Below are 13,180 nucleotides of genomic sequence, written 5' to 3' on the forward strand. Positions count from 1 at the left end.
CCTTGTAAATAATGGGAGGTATTGAAGTCTTTTAACCAGGAGTGATATGGTCAGATTTGATTATGCAGTATTCATGAGATTGTTCTTTCTGCTAGGTAAAGGGATAATTTATTTAACAAATATTAACCGAGTGCTTACTTACTGCCAGACAAAGTTCTAGGGGCAGAAGCCATAGTAGAAAGCAAAACAGACAAAGATTCCTGATTTTAGTGATTACATTGTTATGAAAGTTGGCAGGCAATAATATAATAAACAAGTACATTATATGGTATGTTAGATGGTAATGAATGCTTTGGAAAAGAGAGACGGATAAGGAGAATTGGGAATGCTGAAATGGTCGTGCTGTTGCAGTGATACATAAGGTGGTCTCAACCAAAAAGAGCAAAGAAAGTGTCCTGATATACGATGTCCACGCGGGCAGAAAGGTCTGCCTTTGAGGGGATGGATGTGGGGAAGAAGCCGCAAAGCAGACTTAGGGCCATTTGGGCAGGGAATTCCAGTGTCCCAAGGACCCAGATTGTGATGGGGAGTGGGGAGAGGTCAAGGGTTTCAGATGACACCTCTCAGCCCTGCAAACACCTTACACTGCAGGGAGAGGCATGGCCATAGTGGGTCCTCTAAAGCATGGAGCTCAAGAGAGAGGCCACTCTTACCTGGGATTTTGGAAGGACTTAGGATTTTACTCTCAGTGAAATATTTAGCCATCAAATGGTTTTGAGCGGACATGATTTGACTTATATTTTTAAAGAATTATTCTGACTGCTATGTTGAGAATCAACTGTAGGAAGGCAAGGTCTGAATCATAGAGTCCAATTATCTGACGATTGCAGTAATCACTACGAAAGATGATAATCGCTCAGGCTGAGATGGAAGAAGTGAGAAGTGGTCAGATTCTAGATATATTTGAAGGGAGGGCCTATAGGATGTGTTAATGAATCAGATGTAGGTTAGAGAATAAAGGAGTCAGGGATGATGCCAAGATTTGTATCCTCCACCTCGGCAAGTGGAAGATGGAACAGAGGGAAGCAAAACTAGAACTTAAAAATGGCAGTGAGGATGCTGTACTACAGTATAAGAAGAAATAACAAGAAGTTGAATGAAGGCAATGGCAGTGGGATGGTGGAAAGAGGACCCATCATCCAAGAAGAATCCAGAGTAGAATTAACAGGACTGGGGGACAGACTAGATTTGCAAGATGAGAGATGAATAGGTTTAAGATGACAAATAAGATTCCGGCTTGAAATGGATGTTATTATTATTGTCCTTATAGGAAAATGGGGCACAAAGCGTTTTCACCATGGTTTTAGAGGCTATCAATTTGTAGAACCAGTATTTGAATTTAGATGTGTCTGGCTTGACAGCCTGAGCTCTTAACCATGACAAGGGGCATATTATCTATAGAAGAAAGAAGGCTACTGGTTGGAAAGTACCTTTACAACCGTGTCTGTCTCTCAGTTGGCTCAAGTAGACAGTGTGCAAGGAAAGCCCCTTTGGATGGGCGAGGAAGAAGGAGTAGTTAAGGCCAGGGATGGGTGAGCCAGGCGTCCTTTCTATTGCCAGAACTACACGTTATGTGCTATCCTTTTGCACTCTAGAAATAAGAATGCTGGACAAATGCTAGGCCTGCAGGTACAGCTTAAAATGATACCTTTTATGAATGTATTTGCATTTTCAATAAGGAAGGGGATCTTTAATTCTAGCTAAGGTGTGCCTTGAGCATTTCCCAATGGAAAGCCCTCAATTCTGTTTCCAGTTATGACCTGCTGTAATATTCCCCTCCTTAAAATAAAAGCCAGGGTACAGACCTCACATTCCCTTCTAGCTACTGCCACATTTCTCTTCTCCCTTTTATAGCATTCTTCTCTAAAGAGTTACCTATATTCTATTGTCTCCACATCCTTACCTCCTATTTTCTTTAGAATCCACGCAGGCTTTCATCAGCACCAAATCCACTGAAACCACACTTATCAGGTCATCTGTGATGTGACTTCCATACTGCCAGATTCAATTCTCAGGGGCTTTTGGTTCAAGTGATCACTCCCTCCTTGTAGCATTTGTCTTTAAAATCTAGATTTTATTGTTATTTAGCTATGGTGAGGCCAACAGATCAGGAGATGACTGTCATTGAAAAAAGTAGGGTTTTTTTATACTCACAGATCCCAAGAGAAAGAGGCATGCATGCCACACCACAGAGGGCCACACAGGGTAGCACCAGGGTCAGACAGGAGGCAAAGGGAGGAGAGGAAAGTGTAGTGGACAGGAAGGAATGGGCAAGGTGGGGTGAGCAGACTTAGAACTGGCTAGCTTGAATAATTGGCTCTGGGGCATAGGGGCTGTTCCTTGTTGTCTGGTACCTGGTACTAAGGTGATTAGGGCAGGTGGGTAGTGGCACAGAGTGTGGGAGCCCAGTCAAGAAGGTGGGCTCTGGATTGGTTGATTTGCACTCATTTGTGAGTTGTTTACTATCTCTAGGAATTGGCTAATCCTGGGAGGGACAGTCCCGTCAGGGTCAGCAAAGCCTCAAATGTCAAAGCATCAGAAAACAGAAAATAAAAGACCTAGCTAATTTGCCTTTTCACTTTGCCTCTCAATCCTCTTTGCTAGTGGCCTGCCTCTCAAAGATCAATAAATGTTAGAATGGCTCACATCTCAGTCCTTCAATACTTCCTCTTCTCTATCTCTCTTTAGGTGCTGTCATGCAGCCCCAGGGCTGTAAGTAACACTTATACATTGATGACTCACAAATTTATATCTCTACCCCCAACTCTAGACCACCTGTTATCCAACTGCCTACTAAACATCTTCACTTGGATGTCTAATCGGCATCTCAAATTAAAACATATACTAAACACAATTCTTCATTTCTGCTCCCTAATCTGCTTCTCGTTCAGTCTTCTTCATTTTAATAAATAGTACCTGTGTTGCCCTAATGACTCAAGCCCCAAACCAAGTAGTTTACCTGGATTTTTCTATTTCTGTCAAACCATATATCTAACCTGTCAGCAATTCTCATCAGGTCTTCTTTAAATAGCGATGACCTAAATAAATGGAAAGACCTGTGTTCATGGATTGGAATATTTAATATTATTAGATGGCTATATTCTCCAATGGATCTACAGATTCAATGTAATCCCTATCAAAATTGCAGCTGTGTGTGTGTGTGTGTGTGTGTGTGTGTGTGTAAATGAATAAGCTGATCCTAAAATTCATGTGGAAATGCAAGGGAGCCAGAATAGATACACACACACACACACACACACACACACACACATTTAAAAAATAAAATTGGAAGACTCACATTTCTCGATTTCAAAACTTACCACAAAGTTACTATAATCAAGTCTGTGGTATTGACACAAAATAGACATATAGTTCAATGGAATAGAATTGAGAGTCCAGAAATAAACCCACATCTATGGTGAACTGACTTTTGGTAAGGGTGTCAAGAATTCAATGGAGAAAAATTAATCTTTTAAACAAATCGTGCAGGGATAAGTGGCTGTCCATGTGCAAAACGATGAATCTGGAGCCTTACCTCATGCCATATATAAAAATTAACTCAAAATGCATCAAAGACCTATTAAGAACTAACACTATAAAATTCTCAGAAGAAAACACAGATGTAAGTCTTTTTGACCTTGGATTAGGCAGTGGTTTCTTACAAATGACACCTAAAACACTAGTAATAAAAGACAAAATATCTTAAAATGTGTACACATTTTTTTGGCACCCTCTGTAGATAAATCAACTTCATCAAAACTAATTTGTGCTTTAAATTTAAATTAAATTAAAACATTTGTGCTTCAACGAACCTATCAAAAAACTGAAAAGACAATCTGTGGACTGGGAGAAAATATTTGCAAGTCATATTTTGATAAACAGTTTGGCAGTTTCTTAAAAAGTTAAACATAGAGTTACCATTTAACCAAGCAATTCCATTCCCACATATATACCCAAGAGAATTGAAAATGTCTACACAAAAACTTGTACATGAATATTCATAGCATTATTGATAATAGCCAACAAGTGGAAACAACCCAGAGGTCCATCAACTGATGAATGGATAAACAAAATGTGGTATATTCATACAATGGAATATTATTCAGTCATAAAAAGGAATGAAGTACTCATATGTGCTACAACATAGATGAATCTTGAAAATATTATGCTCAGTGAAAGAAGCCAGACACAAAAGACCACATATTGTATGATTCCATTTATATGGAATATCCAGAATAAGCAAATAGATAGAGACAGAAAGTAGATTAGTGGTTGCCAGGGGCTGGAGGGAAAGGGAAGGGGAACTGGGGAATTTCTGCTAATGGGTATGGGACTCCTTTTTGGGGTAATGAAAATTATCCAAAATTAGATAGTGCGGGTTGCACAATTCTGCGAATATACTAAAAACCACTGAATTGTACCTTGAGTCATCTGTGTTTTAAATGTATACACATACACATACATGTGCATGACATACACACACACACAATCCTCTATTATATGTCAAAAATTAATAAAGGACAAAGAAAAAAATATAAAAAAGCTTCAATCTTACTTCCACTAGCCCACTGATCTGATCCAAACTATGATCATCTTTGCAAAAACATTCTTCACTGATCATGCTGTTTTTAATCTTGCCCAACCCACTCTCTTTCCCAAAAATAGTCTATTGTGTAACCAAAGCTGAGTCCATTTTAAAAAATGTAAATGAGATCATGTCATTCTGATCCAGGTCCTCCACTGGCTTTGTCCATTATCCTCAGAGCAGCTCTGCTTTTATCTGATGTAGATGGATGGCTCCAACCAATTTCCCTTGAAGAAACGGTTCCATGGCTAATACAGTTTTCAAAACCTTTTGGAGGACAAAATAGCTGACAGTCATGTATCCAGCCCCTTTGGCCTTCAACCCTGAGAAGTCCTTGGGTGGAAAAAACCTGTGAGCAAAGGTGGAAGCATAGGAGGTAGAGCAGGACCAAGGTGGGCACCCAGGGGATGGAGCCAGTTCTCTGCTCTTCCTGTCTAAACCTCTGAGTGACATGTAGTTCAAGTGATGGGCAAACTCAGTCACAGCACTCGAAGGAGCTTGACTCCTTTACCTGCTCAGTCAACCATCAAGTATTTGTTGAGAATATAGTTCTGTTCTACTGAACGCTATTCTCAAGTGTCTGACTCCCAGAGGTCTGGTCCAGCTGGAAGAGCTGGTGTGGTTTATTCATTTGACAGACAAGGTTGATTTGCAAGGGCCTGCTACTGACACTGTGGAAGGCTTTGTGGGAGAGGCAAAGAGGTGCAGGTACCCACTGGTGTGGGTGACACAGAGGACTGGTTCGTATTCAGAAAAGGCCATTAGAAAGGAGGATGAGCTTCTAATTTGGACGGATACAGTGTGCCTCACTTGCTCTTATCCTATTTTCCCTCTCCTCCAGGAAACCAACCTGGAAGTTCTTTTTCTACTCTACCATGGTCCACTGTCTCACCCAAAGATTTGCTTACAAGTCATTTCCCTGTTCCAAGAGTAAGCAAAGTACCACATCATGAGACCCAGCAAATCTGCCGAAGGCCTTGAGACTTTCGATTGTCTGTTTCAGATCCGGCACAGAATATGATCCTCCTCCTGCTAATTTTGAGCCTGGAATCGCAGCTTCGTCAGACAGCAGGTAAGAACGGACAAAGGGAGGGGCCTGAGAAAGAGGAGCTGGTGATGGCCCTTACCTGAAGCCAGTGATGAGAATGTGGTCCTTAGGCTGAAGGTTTTTTTTGAGAAGTGTGATTACTGGTGGTTACAAGCAGAGCAAAAAGAAAAGAAAAAAAATGGTGGCTTGTGCATGCCCTTGTTCCTGTCTTACAGAAACAGGGACTGAGAATATTGGTCCATGTAGTCCCACTCTCCAATGAAGGAGGTGACGAGAAGACGGGACCACTCAGACCATGCACCTCTGAACTGATACAAGAGGGCATGGGCTATTTGTCCCGCAAGGTGAGGTGCCAAGCAGCTGTCCCCTTCTCGTCTGGCAGCGAGAGTGAGGAGACAGAGGTCAGGGGGACAAATAGAGGACTCTGTTACTCTAAAGAGTCTCTTGCAGACATTCTACTGATTATTAAATATTCATTTGAGTTCCTCTTCTAAAAAGCAAAAGTGGCAGCCATTGGTGGTTCACATGTTAATGTGGATTACTTGAATTGGAAAATCTGAGTCTTCAAAAGTAACCTCTAAATGAATAATGAACCTTAATGTTATGCCTTTGAATACTGAAGAAGGGACTTATACGGGAAGGTGTGGATGGGCAGGAAGGAAGCAGTTTCAGAGTTTGTTGCTCTCCCTGGGGGAAGGTAGTTCAGACCATTCCATTCATGTGTGCAATCAGGACCATGAGTGGGTTATTTTGGGTGAATATCGGGAAGTAACAAAGGAAGACAGAGGTGGGAGCAGGAGATTCGGCCCTTGAAGATAGCAGCCCCAATCCCATGGGAAGTCATCTGACATTCTGCCTTTGATTGACAAAAAATGTCTTCTTTGACACTGATAAGCTTTTGAAGAGCTTTCTCCTCCCTTCCAGCTGATCCCAAACCGCTCTGTACCCAGTCATGTTCCTCTCCCTTCCTTGGATTGAACAGCCTAGTCTGGTAGCAGAGTTATTGACTTCGAGCCAACCTTAGAGAACACCCAATATTCTGCTTACTCCAGCCCTGCCCCAGTCATACTAGCTAAAACAAAAACAAACACTTCATAGTTCCTTTCTAAGGCACCCTGCCGGGCTGAGATTTTTAGAGGCCTGTGAAAGGGGCAAATGCCTCCTTGCTACAAAAGAGCTTTAAGTTTCCAGTAAGTGATAAGAAAACCAAGGGTCAAAAGAAGGATCTTAAGTGGCTGTTCCCTGTCCCCTGACAGAACTAGAGGCTTCAGGAGAAACTTTGGGAATTGTGTAACTTCTGTGAGTTTGTAACTTAAAAACACTGAGACCCTGTTTTTTTGGCTTTGTTTTTTGACTTTTCTCTTAGGAAAGGAGTGAGCTAGGGTAACAAGAGGCAGCATTTTTTATCCCTTACTGAGTCTTTCTACAGAGAAAGTACGTTTCTTTCTAAGGTAAGCAGCACAAGGCAATAAAGATAGGCACTAACTGTTAGGGATACTAATGGGGCATAGGGAAGAGAATGTATATTTACTGAGGACTTTATTAAATTCCAAGTACTGTGCTAGGAGATTTACATGTTATCTCATTTAATCTTCACAGTAACCATTTGGCAGATGAGGAAACTGGGACTCAGAAAAGTTCTTTAATTTACCCAATATTACATCATTACTAGGTGGTATGGGCAAGCTTCCTACAAAGCTACTGTCCTTTCTACCCTACTGTGATACAATGATGATGGTAATCAGATATGGCAGATAATCCTAATGCGCCCACTTTGGAATGGGCTTTTGGAGTTAAATTTGATTATGGACATATATTAAATGTTTATTCTGGACATTCAGAAAACCAAAAATACATATGATGAATTACATTTATGAATTAACAAAAAGGAAACTATAAACAGACTGTATCTCACTTTCTCTGCAAACTTGGAATTCTTTTCTATCTGTGGTATGATCAACAAATACGGTGAATGTTTACATTTCAAAAAAATTATTACAGTAAAAGACACATTGCCATTAATCACCCTTGCTTTGAATGCACTTATGCACTTATCCCATCATTCTTGCCACTTTCTGAAACAGTTCTAGAAGTCCTCTTTCATGAGTGTTTTTAGTTGCACTGTCATGGCTGCCTCAACATCCAGAGTTGATTCAAAATGTTTACCTTTCCTGGTCATTTTGACTTTGGGGAAAAGCCAGAAGTCGCATGGTGCCTGATCCGGTGAATAAGGTGGATGAGAACACACTGTAATGTTTTTATCTGACAGTAATTGCCATACCCAAAGTGATGTGTGACATGGAGCGTTGTCATGATAGAAGATGAAGACTCACAAAAGAGGACTTTCAGAACTGCTTCAGAAAGTGGCAAAAATGATGGGATAAGTGTGTTTGAAGTGAGGGGGAGTATTTTGAGGGGGATTAATGGCAATGTGTCTTTTACTGTAATAAATTTCTTTTATTTAAACATTCACCATTTTTTTTAATCACACTTCATATATTATGCAGGTAATAACAGTTCAAACTAACATTAAATACTTGCCTAACTTAGAATGCCTTTCCTTAATGATTTTTTTTTAAAGTCTTGTCATTTCATGTCTCCCTTATGAAAGAGTTTTAATTTCAAAGGTTTCTTATAGAGGCTACCTGAGTAAGAAAGAAAAAACAAAACAAAAACACAACAAAAAAACAGCTAAAGGATCTGAGAACGGATTAGGTGCTTACTTCTGGAGAGGGGAAGAGATCTGGGATGAGGGTAAAAAGGAAAATTTTATTTAGTATGTTTACTAGGTTTTTTTTTTTTATAAAAAGTATGCATTTACTTGTATATTAAAAGAAATCTACAAGAAGTATTACTTATATAATTAAAATGTAATTTTTTAAATATAAGAATCCTTTCAAACGAACATGAGAGCAGTCAGGCTACAGCATCCAGTGCCCAAAGGGAGCCATGGCTGTCAGGTGGCCAGACTGATGACCTCCCTTCCCTCATTGCCCTTGTGCATCCCCAGACCTGCATTCTTCATTGAAAAGAAAAAATATATATATGAATTGGATCAATATAATTCCTTATTGCCCTCTCTGTAAATTTCTATTTTTAAGTTTTAAAAATAATTCTTGTAGCAGCATTGGTAGTCATTTCAAAAAAACAAAGCAACCCAAACGCCCATCAACAGGAGAATGCATACATTGTGTCTTAGCAGAATGGAGTATGATACAGCATACAAATAAATTAATTACAAAAACATGTAACTACATTTAAGAATTTTAGCAGCATAATGTTGAGTGAAAAACAAAAAATCAAGCACAGAAGATGACATAAGCACAATGTCCTTTTTATAAACTATATATATATGTGCATATTTGTATATATATATGTACATATATATGTGAAAAAGCTAAAAGTAAGCAAAAGAATGATAAACACAGTATTTAGGATGGTGAATACCTTTGGTCGAGGGAGTAGATTATGTCATTAATAATGTTCTAGTTCTTGGGGTGGGCAGTGGGTTTTAGTAAGCACTGGTAAGCATATATTCATTTTACTTAATTTAATATCTTAAAATTATTTCTGCATTTAAATCTTTATACCACACATACAGAGAACCACATAAAATAAATGTAAAGTGTCATGCTAATGTAAAGTGAACCCTTTTGTAACCACCCAGCTCAAGAAATAGAACTGTACCAGCCTTCCCAGAAATTCTTCACTCGCCCCAGCTCAACAACATAAACTCTTCCCCAAAATGCTCCCCATAGCTCTATCCCTGTCCCTTCAGGAAATACAGATATCCCTTATTTTTAAGTGACTTTACTTCATTGGACATGCTCTTATTTATTTAACCAGTCTGCTATTGGTGGACATTAATTACAGTTATTTTAATTTTTTTTCTGGATTAATGCTTGAAAGACATTGTGAATACTGTGATGAATATTGATTCTGACTATAACTCAAGTAAACCATTAATCATGAACTCTTTCCTTACTTGTATGTTCTGTGGATGTTCCTGTGTTATCTATATAATAGTTTAAAGTTTGAGGTAAAAATTAGCGGAAAACACTTTGGTTGAAAACAACCAAATTGTCCTTCAATAGATGATCGGACAAAGAAGGTGTGGTGTATATACACAGTGGAATACTATTCTGCCATAAGAAAAGATGAAATAGTGCCATTTGCGACAAAATGGATGAATCTTGAGATTATCCTTCTAAGCGAGAACCTAATGATATGTGGGATATAAAACTGAAAGCCACAAAGGAACAGGACAAACAAATAAAGAAACAAAAACTCATACCACTAGTGGTTACCAGGGGGGTGGTAGACAAAGGTAAACGGGGTCAAATGTATGATGATGGAAGAAGAACTGAGTGGGTGGTGAACACACAATGTGATACATAGATGATGTATTACAGAATTGTACATCATCTTGAAACCTATGTAATTTTACTAACCACTGTCACCCCAATAAATTTTAATTTTAAAAAATTAGCAGAAAACATTTTTATTCTTTTTTTAAATATTTATTTTTAAATTGATATACAGTAAAATTTACTTTTTCATAAAAATATCTGTGAGTTTTCACAAATACAGTCATATAACCCCCACCACAATCAAGATTCAGAACAATTCCATCACTTGTCAAACAAACAAAAAACCCTCCATCCGCTGTTAACCAGGTACCCACTGTTCTGTCTTATACCATGTTTCCCCGAAAATAAGACTTACCCTGAAAATAAGCCCCAGTTAAGATCGTCAGCCAGATGGATGCATTTAGTACGTTATGACGATGTTCCAGAAGAAAATGACATGACTGTATTTGAATATATGTAGATTGTTGTACATGAAGAAATAAGACATCCCCTGAAAATAAGCCCTAATGGAGCAAAAATTAATATAAGACCTGGTCTTATTTTTGGGGAAACACGGTAGTTTTAACTTGTCCAAAATGCCATTTAAATGAAATCATTCATTAGACACTCTTTTTGTCTGGCTTCTTTCGCTTAGCATAATGCATTTGAGATTCATCCATATTATTGTGTTTACCAATAGTTCATTCCTTTTTTTTGTTGAGTAGTATTCCACTGTACTCATATGTATGTACTATATTTTGTTTATTCATTTCCCCAGTTTAGGGACTTTTGGGTTGTTTCCTATTTTGGGCAATACAAATGAAGTTGCTATAAACATTTGTATATAAGTATTTGTGGGAACATATGCTTGCACCTCACTTGAGTAAATACCTAAAGGGGTTGCTGGGTCATTTGGTAAGTATATATTTAATTTTATAAGAAATCATCATACATTTCCATAGTGTCTGTACCATTTTTCAATTCCCACCAACAAAATATGAGAGTTCCAGTTGTTCCAAATCCTTGCCAGCACTTGGTATTGACATTGTTGTTTTCTTTAATTTATTTTAAAAGTGTGTAAGTATCTCATTTGGTTTTAATTTGCATTTCCCTAATATCTAGTGATGATAAGCATATTTTCACATGCCTATTGACCATCCATGTATCTTCTTTGGTGAAATGTGTATTCAAATCATTTGACCAATTTTAATTGGGTTGTTCTCTTATTATTAAGTTTTGAGAGTTCTTTATAATTTTGGATATAAGTCCTTTATCAACTATGTGATAGGCAAATATTTTCTCCCAATCTGTGGCTCATCTTTTCACTTTTAACAATGTCTTTTGAAGAGCAAAGACTTTAATTTGATATTCAATTTATAAATTTTTGCTTTTATGGATTGTACTTTTGTCATCATATCTAAGAACTCTCTGTTTAATCCAAGCTCCAAAAGACTTTCTTCTACACATTTTATAGTTGTACACTTTACATTTGGGTTTATAATTCATCCTGAGTTAATTTTTATATAAGGTGAGAAGTATAGGTTGAGACTCTTTTTTTTCCCCGCATATGTACATCCAGTTGCTCCAATTCCTTTCTCCATTGAATTGTCTTTGCACCTTTGCCAAAATCAATTGGCCATATTTGTGTGGGTCTATTTCTGGACTCTCCACTCTGTTCTATTGATATATGTGCATATCCTTCCACATAGCTCACACTCTTTTATTATTGCAGCATTATAGTTCATTTTTTTCTTAATAGGTTTTCAAAACCTAATGACATCTTGTACCCCAGATACATTTAAGGGGAAATATTTATTTTTGTATTTTGTCATGTCTTAGAGGAAAGAGTAACCCCAATCTCACGCTTTTCGTTGATGTTTCCTTCTTTCTTCATCCTCCGAAGATGGATAAAAACTAGGGGAGCTCATGACCTTAGTGATGCTTGAGATCACTCGGGAGGGGGTGCAGGGACCACACACTGGGTTACCCCACTTACCCTATCTTCAGTCTCAAAAACTACTTCTGCAGACCCCTGAGGTATACAAAACAGAAGAATCAGGTTGGGAAAAGGATTTCTAAAAGACGAAATGTCTCCATGCAGTGTTCCTATAAAGAGGAGTGCATGAGTCAGGCACCCAGAGCAGGTTTATATTTTAAACCAGAAAGTAGAGTTCTCTGAAAGCTGTGTCTGTGTAAAGTAGCCCCCTACCTTTCAAGTACATTAGATAGGAAGTCTGAACAAACTTAAGTTTCAGTTGTTAAATGGAAAAAAATGTACAAAATTAGTTTAAAGAGGAAACTATCTTGGGAGGTAATGCAAATGATTTATTTTGCGTTTCCTGGAGATGTGACAGGTGCTAACTCCCATTGATGCCTGCTTGCAAACAAAATGCAAAGTTACCCCAAGAACTTTCAAAAAGGCTCCAGCATTTTGTGTACCCTAATCTTATGTATGTTTAACTGGATTACATAGATTCTTATCTCTTGTTAAATTACGTGTGCTCAGTGGATCAATATAATATTAAAGTATGTATATATTATATAAATGTTTTAAAAGTTTCCAGCATTACTCAAGGCAGCTGCTTTAATTTGTCTAAAGAATCTGTATATATGAATTTTTCATGCCCTGGCCAGGTCCTTTACCCTTTAATTTAATCAAGAAACCCAAATGAATGGGTAAAACTTGTTTTGTCTGCTTAATTTTGCCGGGGTGGAAACTTTCCAATTTTCCCCTTTGTCTGATAATTTCAGAAGTGCAATGCTAGGTTGAAGCTTGATTTACTAACCACATGGCATATAAAAATAGAAAACAAATGTCTTTTCCTTAGCATAAAGCTGAGAAGTATATCTGTCACATTCATGGATATTGTATATACATGCCAGTGGATAGTCATATCTGTAGAGTTGTTAGGCGTATAGGCTTTCAAGACACAGAGATATGAATTTGAATTACAACTCCATGAGCTACCACTTTTTGACCTTGGGCAAGTTGTATCACTTCTTTAAGCCTCAGTTTTCCCATCTGTAAAATGGGGATGATAACTCCTATCTTGCAGAGTTTTGGGAACATTAAATGAGGTGATGATGTAACGGTTAGCCCAGTGTCTGGCTCACTGTCTTTAATAAGTGTTAACTATTAGTCTACTTCCCATTAACAGTCCAAATACAGAACAATGTTATAACTCTACTTCTCAAATG

The 13,180-nt window shown here is 38.1% G+C and overlaps 1 protein-coding gene across 11 annotated transcripts in view; it reads left to right on the top strand.

The window, feature by feature from the left end:
- Positions 1–13,180, top strand: part of PDCD1LG2 (programmed cell death 1 ligand 2) — a 60,683-nt gene that overhangs the window by 7,156 nt on the left and 40,347 nt on the right. For 6 of the 11 annotated variants that reach the window (XM_088792710.1, XM_019727160.3, XM_088792708.1 and 3 more), the window contains exon 2: positions 5,589–5,657. In XM_088792710.1, the coding sequence (XP_088648836.1) occupies positions 5,589–5,657 (69 nt within the window). Of the gene's footprint in view, positions 1–5,426; positions 5,658–6,999; positions 7,085–13,180 lie in introns of all 11 variants that reach the window. The other 5 variants (XM_088792712.1, XM_088792713.1, XM_088792705.1 and 2 more) reach the window with 3 other exon arrangements.

This window comes from Rhinolophus sinicus, chromosome 16 (genome assembly GCF_057876585.1).
Source record: "Rhinolophus sinicus isolate RSI-liver-muscle chromosome 16, RSI-T2T, whole genome shotgun sequence".
Taxonomy (NCBI): Eukaryota; Metazoa; Chordata; class Mammalia; order Chiroptera; family Rhinolophidae; genus Rhinolophus; species Rhinolophus sinicus.